The sequence below is a fragment of the Pristis pectinata genome, chromosome 2 (genome assembly GCF_009764475.1).
Source record: "Pristis pectinata isolate sPriPec2 chromosome 2, sPriPec2.1.pri, whole genome shotgun sequence".
In the NCBI taxonomy this organism is placed as follows: domain Eukaryota; kingdom Metazoa; phylum Chordata; class Chondrichthyes; order Rhinopristiformes; family Pristidae; genus Pristis; species Pristis pectinata.
In genome coordinates this window covers 24,495,468-24,507,787 of record NC_067406.1, presented here as the reverse complement: position 1 = coordinate 24,507,787, position 12,320 = coordinate 24,495,468, and the positions used below count along the sequence as shown (strand labels likewise).

At 41.8% G+C, this 12,320-nt stretch overlaps 1 protein-coding gene across 1 annotated transcript; it reads left to right on the top strand.

Moving 5' to 3' along the window:
- The first annotated feature begins 222 nt into the window (after positions 1-222).
- On the top strand, positions 223-6,466 carry ier3ip1 (immediate early response 3 interacting protein 1). Its single transcript, XM_052035813.1, has 3 exons — positions 223-371; positions 5,444-5,545; positions 6,130-6,466. Exons 1-3 carry the CDS (start codon positions 281-283, stop codon positions 6,183-6,185), a joined length of 249 nt encoding a protein of 82 aa, XP_051891773.1. The 5' UTR covers positions 223-280; the 3' UTR covers positions 6,186-6,466.
- Positions 6,467-12,320: the final 5,854 nt, after the last annotated feature.

The following is a 12,320-nucleotide window of genomic DNA, read 5'->3' as shown; positions in this document are numbered from 1 at the left end:
CTCTGGGAAAGGGAGGAGTTGAGGGCGAGGGAGCAGGAGAAAAAAAGGAGGGGGGGGGTAAGAGAGAGATAAAGAGAAAGAGAGCGTCTGTGCCTGACGGTTCAGAAAACTGTTCTCCGGATTTCCCCCGTTACTCCAGATTTCCAGCTGCTGCAATCTCTTGCGTCTCGGTTCAGAAAACCGAGACGTCAGCTGCGGCTGTATTTTGAAATTGGCGTTGCTGGCTGGCGGTACTTTCTGCCTGGTGCGTCTTCCCGTTCTTGGTGCTGGCGCCGTCACCATGGCGTTCACACTGTACTCACTGCTGCAGGCCGCGCTGCTGTGTGTGAACGCTGTCGCCGTGCTGCATGAGGAGCGCTTCCTCAACAAGAGTGAGTGACCGAGGCTGCTACCGACAAACAATCTCAGGGCAACGAGTGTGGGGCGGGAGGCTGCAGCAGGTCCCCTTCTTAAAGGGGAAGGCAGCCGGCGGAAAAGGGCCGTGACGTCACAATAGGCAGGCTTTAAAGGGCGAAGGTCCAGTCTTGGGGTGGGCACTGAGGCCAACTGCAGTGTTGGTAATGGTTACCCTCCCACCCCAGGGCACTGAGGCCAACTGCAGTGTCACCCTCCCACCCCAGGACACTGAGGCAAACTGCAGTGTCACCCTCCACCCCAGGGCACTGAGACCAACTGCAGTGTTGGTCATGGTTACCCTCCACCCCAGGGCACTGAGGCCAACTGCAGTGTTGGTAATGGTTACCGTCCACCCCAGGGCACTGAGACCAACTGCAGTGTTACCCTCCACTCCAGGGCACTGAGACCAACTGCACTGCTACCTTCCACTCCAGGGCACTGAGGCCAACTGCAGTGTTGGTAACCTTTAATCTGCATCTCAGGGCACAGAATGCACCCCTGCCTTCCACCCCTCCTGTCCCTTATTGGTAAATGATCCTACTTGGTGTACTGTACTACTGTGCGAGAAACATATCCATAACCCTTGGCATTATAAAGACAGGCATTAAGTACAAAAGCAAGGAATTTATCTAAATCTTGGTTAACCAGTGGTCAGATCTGCGATGTAGGAGTCTGTCCATTTTAAACTGGTTCTTGAAGAAGAATGCTCTGTAGGATACAGAGGAGAATTGTTATAATGTGGCAGAGATGAGGGACTTCAGTAACCTGCCGAGGCGTGAGCAGCTGGGATTATCCTCCTTGGAGAAGAAACGTTTGAGAACCAATTTGAAGTTTAAACTCAAATGATTATTTTTATAAGAGTGCATAGGTAGAAATTATTTCCATTAGTAGGCAGAGCACACAATTCCAAGTTTACTGAAAAAATTAACTTCCTAACAAAGTTGGAATGGTCTGGAACATGCTGCTTAAATGAACGATGGTATCCAATTCAATGGTATCTTGCAAAACTGAATTGAGTAATTGAAAGGAAAACTTTGTAGGGCTTCAAGGAGAAAACAGTAGAGTAAGCCTAATTAATGAGCTCTTTCAAAGAAGTAGCACAGGCACTGAATGGTCACTTTTCGATCTGTACGATTCTCAGAATCAGGCCAGTGCTGTTATTTATGGTCAGTGAGAAAAGCAGCAGAAGGGTTCATAGGCGACTGCAACGCTACAATTCATTTATTTTTCATTTTATTGACTATTGTTCATTTTTGGGACTCTATTTGTCACTAGCATGGCCAGTATTTACTGTAAATCCTAAATTACCCTTGAGAAGGTGCAACAAACAGTGTGCTGGCAGAACTCAGTAGGTCGTGCAGAATCTGTGGGAGGAAAGAAATTGTCAACGTTTCGACGACGCAGTATTTTGACCCAAAATGTCGGCAATATGCTAGAGTTCCTCTAACATATTGTTTGTTGCTCCAGATTCCAGCATCTGAGGTCTCTTGTGTCACCCTTGAGAAGGAGATGGTGAGCGCTGGCTTGAACTGCTGCAGGCCAACACACCATGTGCCTTCTTAACAATCCTATCAACTTGAGCGGCCACTTTGAGTGATCTATGCACTTGGACCCCAAGATCCCTCTCCACCCACACTGACTCAACAGATGATCCCTCCAGGACGTCTTCCCTTTCTGCAGCTGTGATATTATCCCTGATTAGCAATGCTACTCTTTTACTTCCACCTCTTTTACTTCCCTCCATATCCCTTTTGAAACACCTAAACCTCAGAACATCCAGCAGCCATTCCTGCCCTTGTGACAGCCAAGTCTCTGTAATGGCCACAATATCGTAGTTCCATCTACTGATCCATGCTCTAAGGTCATCACCCTTGTTCCTGATACTACTTGCATTAAAATAGACACACTTCAACCCATCCAACTGACTGCAATTTTGCCCTATCAACTGCCTATCCATTCTCACAGTCTCTCTACACGCTGCATCAACCTGTACACCAACTGCCCCATCCTCTGACCTATCACTTGGGTTACCATCCCCCTGACAAACTAGTTTAAACCCTCCACAACAGTTCTAGCAAACCTGGCCACAAGGATATTGGTCCCCCTTCAGTTCAGGTGTAACCCATCCCTTTTGTACAGGTGATACCTTCCCCAGAAGAGATCCCACTGATCCACAAATCTGAAACCCTGCCCTCTGCACCAATTTCTCAGCCACATATTCAACTGCCAAATCAACCTATTCTTAACCTCACTGACACATGGCACAGGCAGCAATCCAGAGATTACTACCCTTGAGGTCCTGCTTTTCAGCTTCCTACCTAGTTCCCCATATTCACTTTTCAGGACCTCATCCTTTTTCCTACCTACGTCATTGGTACCACTATGTACCACAACCTCTGGCTGTTCACCCTCCCCCTTCAGAATGCTGTGGACCTGATCCGAGACCTCCCTGACCCTGGCACTTGGGAGGCAACATACCATCCAGGAGTCTCTTTCACGTCCACAGAATATCCTATCTGCTCCCCAAACTATAGAGCCCCCTATCACTATTGGTCTCCTCTTCTCTCCCATTCCCTTCTGAACCACAGAGCTAGATTCAGTGCCAGCAACCTGACCGCTGTGACTTCCCCTGGTAGGTCTTCCCGCCCCCCAACAGTATCCAAAGCAGTATACCTGTTATTGAGGGGAACAGCCACAGGGGTACTATGCACTATTTGCCTATTCTATTCCCTTCCGCTCTCCTGACAGTCACCCAGCTACCTGCCTCCTGCAACTTAGGTGTGGCTACCTCCCTGCAGCTTTTATCAATCACCTCCTCATTCTCCCGTATGAGGTGAAGGTCGTCCAGCTGTAATTTGGAAGGGAACTGACATTTGGTGGTGTTTCCATGGAACTGCTGTCCTTGTCCTTTGTGGTGGTAGAGGTCACACATTTATCAGAATAGCCTGTGTAGTAACTGCAGTGCGTTTTGTAGGTGCAGCCACTCTTCATCGGTGGTGGGGGGAAATGATTGTTTAGGAAAGTGGACGACATACAATTCAGGATGGCTACTTTGTCCTGGATCGTGCTGAATTTCTTAGAACATAGAACAGTACAGCACAGGAACAGGCCCCTTGGCCCAAGATGTCTGTGCCAAACATGATGCCAAATTAAACTAAATCTTTTCTGCCTGTGCATGATCCATATCACTCCAGTGGCCTAACCAAAGTTTTATAGAGCTGCAATATGACTTCCTTACTCTTGTATTCAATGCCCCGACCAATGAAGGCAACATGCCATATGCCTTCTTTGCCACCCTATCTACTTGCGTGCTCACTTTCAGGGAGCTGTGGACTTGGACCCCAAGATCCCTCCATTTATCAATGCTTTTAAGGGTCTTGCCATTTACTGTATATTCTTCCCTTACATTTGACCTCCTAAGGTGTAACACCTGCCCGGATTAAACTCCATCTGCCATTTCTCCACCTATATCTGTAACTGATCTATATCCTGCTGTATCCTTTGACAGCCTTCCTCGCTGTCCATATCTCCACTAACCTATATGTCATCTACAAACTTATTGTCTTGAGAGTTAGTTGTTAAAGCTGCACTCATCCAGAGAAGTGGAAACTATTCCATCATGCTCCTGGTGGAAAGGCCTTGGTGTCAGGATGTAGATCATTTGCCTCAGGATAACCTAGTAATCAAATCTCTGCTCAGACTTGCAAAATGGGCAAATCATTGGCAAATGAAGTTCAACACACAAATGTGAGGCGATATATTTTGGTAGGGAGGTTACTTAATAATTGGAATGAGTTTATTATTGTCACTTGTACCCAAGGTACAGTGAAAAACCTACCTTGCGAACTGTTTATACAGATCAATTCATTACCCAGTGCATTGAGGTAGCACAAGGTAAAAACAATACAAAATGCAAACTAAAGTGTCACAGCTGCAGAGAAAAGTGCAGTGCAGGTAGACAGTAAGGTGCAAGGTCATAACGAGGTAGATTGTGAGGTCAGGAGTCCACTTTATTGTACTAGGGAACTGTTCAATAGTCTGCCACATCTAGATTGGGTAGAGGAACGAAAGGATCTCAGAGTACAGATACCCCAGACACTAAATATTATAGCACAGGTTAGCAAGGATATATTTTTTTAAAAGAACAGCAAACTAAGCACCAGAATTTATTTCTAGAGGGAAACAGTTGAAAAGGAGTCACACTAAACTGCAGTGAAACTTGTTAGACCATACTTAGAAAAGTGCATACGTTCCTGGTCACCACATTATTAAAAAAGGGATATAGAAGCACTTATTGCAAGGCTATTCATATTGGAAAGGATGAATGGCCAGAGTTTTTTTCCTCAACTAAGGAAGGCTGAGGGGTAACTCAAAGGTTTTTAAAATGATCAATGATATTGGTAGACTGAAAACAGAATAAATATTTCCACATGGAAAAGAGTATAACCGAAGTAAGAGCGTCACCAAAAAATCCTCTCGGGAGTTCAGAAGAAAATTAATTAATCAAAGCGAGGTGAGAATGTCACTGTGTGGTTGAAGGGGAGGCCTGGGAAAGCCTGTGAGGGAGAAGAAAATATAGAGTGCTGGTTGGGCTCAATGGCCTCTTTCCGTGCCAAATATCCAATGATAATGTTTTAGGAATTGTAAGGGATACGCTTTGAATTTTTTTTTGTATACAAAAGGTTTAGAATTACTTTACATTAGAAGCAATGTAGAAAGTAGATCTCATTTGTCTTGGTTGGAGTCAAGCTCAGACCTTGGTAATAACAGTTGACTAATCCTTTCTTTCAGTGTCTTTGACAGAATATCCTCTGGCTGTGCTGTTCAAGAGATACCACTTTAGTATTTCTGTATTAAATGAGATGCATAAAATCTTTTAAACGAATGTAATAAAAGTTGACTGAATTAAAAACAAAACTCCATACTGTGATCATTGTGAAGACAAGTCCCATTCTTTAATAATTAAGTTTTGGTGTGACAAAGTGCCAAGCAAATGACATACACATTTAAATATATAACTAAACTTCAATTGATAATGTCTTTGTAGTTGGCTGGGGGGCAGACCAGAGTGTCGGTGGCTTTGGAGAAGAACCAGGGATTAAATCACAACTCGTAAATCTGATCCGATCTGTACGCATGGTGATGAGATGTAAGTTTTACAGAAATCTGTTAAATTTTTATTCCACTAAGAATTTTGAACTATACCTTGCTCTTATACCAATCACAGGATACAGTTTGATATCTTGTACAAATCATTTTTCAGTTGTCTTAGCATTTGGGACCTTGGCCATTTTTCAAAGTGCAATGTTTTTTGTATTGCCTTTTTTTTCCCCAATTTCTTACCCTCCCCTCCTGAAAGCAATGACATGCACATTCTTACCAAGCACTCAACAATATCCTGCAACAGACACATTCTTCATGTTTTAACCCATAGCAGTCGAATCTGATCTGTTTTTTTCTTGATGTGTAAATTTCTAGCATATCTCATTGAACAAATAACAGGAATGCATGCTGTGTCTATTCCCCTTTCTGGCAGACCAAGGGTTTCAAATCTAACAGTACCCCATCTACTGAAGTCAGCTAATTCAATATAGACCAGCTATAAAACCTTTCTTGACACATTTTCATACTCTGCTTTTATCACCTATATCATCTGGTCATTAAATTTATTACAATATGGTAAGCATAATCAATAATTAACTGATCTTTTCCTTACATCTTATTCTTCTCTAGTGCCATTAATAGTGGTGAATTCCATAACAATTGTACTCTTGCTACTATTTGGATGAAAGATTGAAAAGGGTGTCTACACTTTATTCTTCGGTGCTGGGATGAAGCAAGGATTTCCACAAGAATGGAGAGTTGCAAAGTTTCCTGCTGCTTAACTCCATAATCTCAAAGATTCCATGAAATATATGCAAGCAAACTCATTACATTACTTCCCACATTGTTTTGTACACATCACCAAAAAAATAAAGACATGAATGACAAAAATGACTTGTCAACATGCTGTGCAAACTAAACTATGGACTGTTACAAATTGTTTGAAATTAAAGCCATTTGCAGTTCATCTTTTTGAGTTTCTATCCTGTTGCTTTTTCTGTACTGCTCAAATTACTATGTAGTTAGATTAGTTTGGATATGGGTAGGAAAGTACACATGGGGAAGTCATATATAATTGTAGGATCTCATGTGAGCTGGAGTCAGATGGAGCTGATCTCTTTGGTTCAGTGTGTTGAAATGTTGATTTTTTTTCGTCAATACCAGGTACAAATTATGTATTGCCTGTAGGATACCCACTAAACAACAGCTAGAATTACATAAAATCCCATCCATCAATACTTTTGAGCAACTGATATCCCAAGTAAACAGAAAACCCCTAGCAATGACACTTGAAATTTTAATGTTTCCAGCATTGTGCTTAAGAAGGTAAAAATGTTGAAATGGAGCAAACAGATTGAAAGAAAAGGTATACAGTCTTTTGAGGATTAGTGGTAAACCAGAGAATTAGGACATTTTAAGAAACCCAAAGAATAACTAAAAAAATTATTGAGTGGGAGCGTTTAAAAAAAAGCAAATATGAAAACAGATAGTAGTAGCTTCTACAGGTATAGAAAAGGAGAATAGCTGAAGTAAATGTGGGTCCCCTGGATAATTAATCATGAAAAAAAGAAAAATGGCAGAGATTCTAAATAATCATTTTGGATTGTTTTTTATGGTGGAAGATACAAACTAAATCTCAACTATATTGGGTAATCAAGGGGCTATTGGGCTGAAAGAATTTCAAATGCTATCACTAAAAGCAATAGGCAAACTATGGGCTAAAGGCTGATAAGACTCATAGACCTGACGGCTTGTATCCTAAGGTCTTAAAGGATGTGGTTGCAGTGATGGTGGATGTATTGATTGTAAACTACCAAAATTCCCTAGATTTTGGAGTGGTCCAGAGGATTGGAAAACCACAGATGTAATGCTGCTATTCAAGAAGGAAGGAAGATAAAAAGCAGGAATCTATAGACCAGCTAGGCTAACATCTGTCCTTGTGGGAAAATACAGGAATCCATTATTAAGGAGGTATCAACAGGATACTTAGATAATCTTAAGAAAATCAGAGTTGACATCATTTTATGAAGGAGAAATAGTGTTTTGACAAATTTGCTAGAGTTTTGGAGGGCGTAACAAACATGGTAAGTAAAAGGCAACCGGAAGATAATGGTGTATTTGGATTTCCAGAATGCATTGAATAAGATGCCACACAAAACATTATGGCACAAGATTAAAGTGCTCGTCATTACATAGGTGATTGGTTGAAAACTGAGCTGGGATAAATGGGACATTTTCAGAATGACCATTGGTGAATTAGTGGGATACCAAAAGGGTCCATCCAACTAGAACCTACTTACAATCAATTAGTAACTTGGAACATAGTGTACTGTAGCCAAATTTGCTGATACAAAATTAGGTGGGTTAGCAAATTGTGAGGAGGACACAGGGGATACAGATTGGTTAAGTGAATGGGCAAGAAGAAGACAGGTGGAATGTAGTGTGGGATTATCCACTATGGATGGAATAACTGAAAAAAGCAAGTAATTAATTAAATGGAGTGAGTTGATAGAAGGATCTGGGAGGCCTAGTGCATGAAACACAAAGGGTTGGCATGCAGCTACAATGAGTAATTAGGAAGACTAAAGGAATGTTAGCCTTCATCGCAAGGGGTGTGGAGCATAAAAATAGGGGAGTTATGATACAACTTTGTAAGGCACTGGTGAACCTGCACCTGGAGTAGTGTACAGTCTGGTCTCCATATTTAAGGATGTATATACTTGCACTGGAGGCAGATCAGAGAAGGCTAATTCCTGGGATGAAGAGGTTGACTAAAGAAGAAGGATTGGCCTTGCACTCATTTAGTTTAGAAGCCTGAGGGGTCAGCTCATTGAAACGTAAGATTATTAAGGGGGTTGACGGTGGATACTGAGAGTGTGTTTCCTGTTGTGCAGGTATTCAGAATTAGGGTACATAGTTTTGGTATAGGAATTAACCCAATGAAGATGGAGATAAGCAATTCTTTCTCTTCAAATATCATGATCCTTTAGAATTCTTTACCACAAATGACTGTGGAAGTGGAGTTATTAAATATATTCAAGGCAGAGATCAACAAATATTTGATCTAAAAGGGAGCCGAGGAGTATATGGAGAGAGCAGAAGGGTCGTAATAAGGACAAATTTGGTTCAGTTGTGATCTTATAAATTGTCAAAGCAGGCTTGAGAGGGTGATTAGCCTATTCCTACTCCTGTTTCTTATGTTCTCACAAAGCCAATAGATTGGTGTATTGTAGTAATGCTCCAATTTTAAGGGGAAATAATATTTAAGTTGTTAAATTGTTATTGAGAATATTCATTTGAGTTTAAAATTAAAATGATAACTGAATATGGAACGCATCATTGTGTCCTGTGAAGATAAGCAAACATAAGATGAGGCAATCACATAAAGATCAAAGTGATAAAGATATATTACCTTATATCTGAGGTAGGATTGTGAAATGGGACACCGGGTCATATTGAAATTTTATAACACAGGAGAATGTCATGTTTCAATATTACTGTGATACACAAGAGCTGTAACAGTGATCCTTAGTATCCGAGGACTGATTTTGGTGGAAAGGCTGCCAAGACTTGGTATGTTAAACCTAAGAGGATATGATTAGGGGGATCTCACACCCAAGCATTCAGATTGGTTTATGTGTCACAGGGTGCACATGTGGCCCACAGTCTATGAAATATGGTCTAGTGGTTAAGCTACTGGACTTGTACTCCAGGGGTCTGAACTGAAGACAGCAATCGGGGAATTTAAATACCACTAATTAAATAAAATCTGGAATAAAAATATAGTATCAGTGACCATTAAGCCACTGGATTGTTGTACAATTCCATCAGGTTCATTAATTCCTCTTTGGTAATGCATGTTATTCTTAACAGACCTACAGCAATGTGGTTAATTCTTAACTACTTTCTGAAATGGTCTAGCAATGATGCGTTCCAAGTTCAATTTCAATGAGCAATTAATGTTGGCTATGAAATAAACAAAAAGGCTACAGCTTGGATATCATTGAGATCTTAAATGAATTTTTCTCATCAACATTCACTCTCGGAGAATTCAGCAAGGGGGCAGTGGAATTCCAGAAAAGGTGGATAAACTGCTAGAGCCTTATATGTCCCAGGTTGCTAGGGGAAGCAAGGGAGGAAACTGCAAGAGCTCTGACTGAAATTTTCAAATCTCTGTCCACTGAAGAGGTGCCTGATGACTGGAAAACAGAAAATGTGGTACTTCTTCTAGAACTATTGGGAAAAAAATCTGAGAGACAGGATTAATCTGTACTTGGATAGGCAAGGATTAATCAAAGACAGCATGGTTTTAGGGTTAGGTCTGACCAATATGATTGAATTTTTTGAAGAGGTAACAAAATATATTGATAAGGGCAGTGCAGGTAATGTAGTCTCAGTGGATTTCAGTCAGGCATTTGACAAAGTCCCACATAAGAGACTGGTCCCAAAGGTTAGAGCCCAGGACACATTGGCAGATTAGATCCAAAATTGGTTTTGTATTGAGAGATGGAGAGTGATGGAGGGTCGCTTCTGTGATTGGAAGCCCATGAGCAGTGGTGTACCATAAGGATGAGTGCTGGGACCCTTACTGTTTCTTATATACGTTAAAGATTAGGATATGAATGTAAAAGATATGATTAGTAGGTTTGCAGATGACATGAAAATCGGTAGTATTGTTGATAGGAATAGTCAAAAGCTAGTGGATGTCATTGATCAATTTGTAAGTTAGGCAGAGCAAAGACCAGGTGAATTGAATCCTGCTAAGTGTGAGGTGATGCAGTTTGAGATTACTAATAATAGTAGGACATGCAATGAAAGTTGGGTTTTAGGGGACTATTGAGGAACTTGGGTGTACAATGTTCAAAGATCTCCAAAGGAAGCAGCACAATAAGGTGGTAAAGAAGGCATATGAGATAATTAACTTCATTAACTAGTGCATACAATATAAGAGCAGGGATATAATAATACAATTTATAAAAACATTGGTTAGGTTGTAGCTGGAGTACTTTATACAGTTTAGGACACTACACAATAGCAAGGATGTGGCAGCACTGGAGTGCAGAGGAGATACATCAGGATGCTGCCTGGGATGGAGTGTTTCAGTTACAAGGGTAGGCAGGGTTTGTTTTCTTTTGAGCAAAGGAGATAAATTGGGTTATTATTGTCACGTGTACTGAGGTACAGTGGAAAAACTTTGTTTTGCATGCCATTCATACAGATCATTTCATCACAGTGCATTGAGGTGGTACAAGGGAAAAGCAATAACACAAGGCAGAATAAAGTGTTACAGTTACAGAGAAAATGCAGTGCAGGTGGATAATAAGATGCAAGGCCATACGAGGTAGATTGTAAGGTCAAGAGTCCACCTTATTGTACTGGGGGATCATTCAATAGTCTTATAACAGCGGGATAGAAGCTGTCTTTGGGCCTGGTGGTACGTGCTTTTGTATCTTCTGCTTGATCTTCCTCATAGCAGAGGGTTCTAAAATGATCTCGGCTTTACTCTTTCTACACCCATGACTGTATGGCTAAGCACAGCTCAAATGCTATCTGTAACTTCGCAGATGACACCACTGTTGGTAAAATCTCAGATGGCGATGAGGAGTCACACAGGAGTGAGATAGATTGGCTGCTTGAGTGGTGTCACAACAATAACCTCGCACTCAATGTCAGCAAGACCAAGGAATTGATTGTGCACTTCAGGCAGGGGAAGTCCTCATTGAGAGGTCAGCAGTGGAAAGGGTGAGCAGCTTTAAGATCCTGGGTGTCAACATCTTAAAGGATCTATCCTGGGCCCAATACATTGATGCAATCACAAAGAAGGCACGCCGGCGGCTCAACTTCATTAGGAGTTTGAGCAGATTTGGTATGTCACGAAAGACTCGTGCAAATTTCTATAGATGTATGGTGGAGAACATTCTGACTGGTTGCATCACAGCCTGCTACAGAGGCTCTAATACACAGGATTGCAAGAGGCTTCAGAGGGTTGTCGACTCAGCCACCTCCATCATGGACACATCACTCCCCACCATTGAGTACATCTTCAAGAGGCAGTGCCTCAAGAAGGCGGCATCCGTCACTAAGGATCTTCACCATCCAGGACATACCCTCTTCTCATTGCTTGGGGAGGAGGAACAGGAGCTTGAAGGCCCATACTCACTGATTCAGGAACAGCTTCTTCCCCTCTGCCATCAGATTTCTGAATGGTCCATGAACCCATGTTTATTTTGCACTATGTATTTATTTTTGTAACTTATAGTAATTTTTATGTCTTTGCACTGCAACAAATTTCACATCATACAAGTCCGTGTTAAGAAAGCTGATTCTGATGGGGCATAAGCTTATGGTAATCAACAAGAAGTTTAGAGGGGGGCTGAGGTAGGAATTTTTCACTCAGAGTGAGATTGGAATCTGGGACAAACTGCCTGAATGAGTGGTAGACGCAGATACTGTCACAGCTTATCTCTTTAGCAAAGGTGTCATTGAGGGCATAGATTTCAGGTAAGGTGAGAGATTTAGGGGGAATCGCAGCTAAGCATCTTTTCACCAGATGGTTGAAACTTGCAATTCACTGCCCGAGTGCGTGGTAGAGGCAGGTGCTCTGACATGTATGTAGTACTGGCGATGCCCGCGTAATGGGAGTTATTGGGGGGGGGGGGGGGGGTTGCATTCCTGGACAACAGGCCGTATCGCGAATTTCCGTAATGCAAAGCCGTGTCTTCTGTGCTTGTGTCAAGAAACACGAGTTGAAATTTTGTCTTCATTTATTTACCTCTTTTTCGCACAAATTCTGCGAAAACGAATTTTATTCCGTATCACAA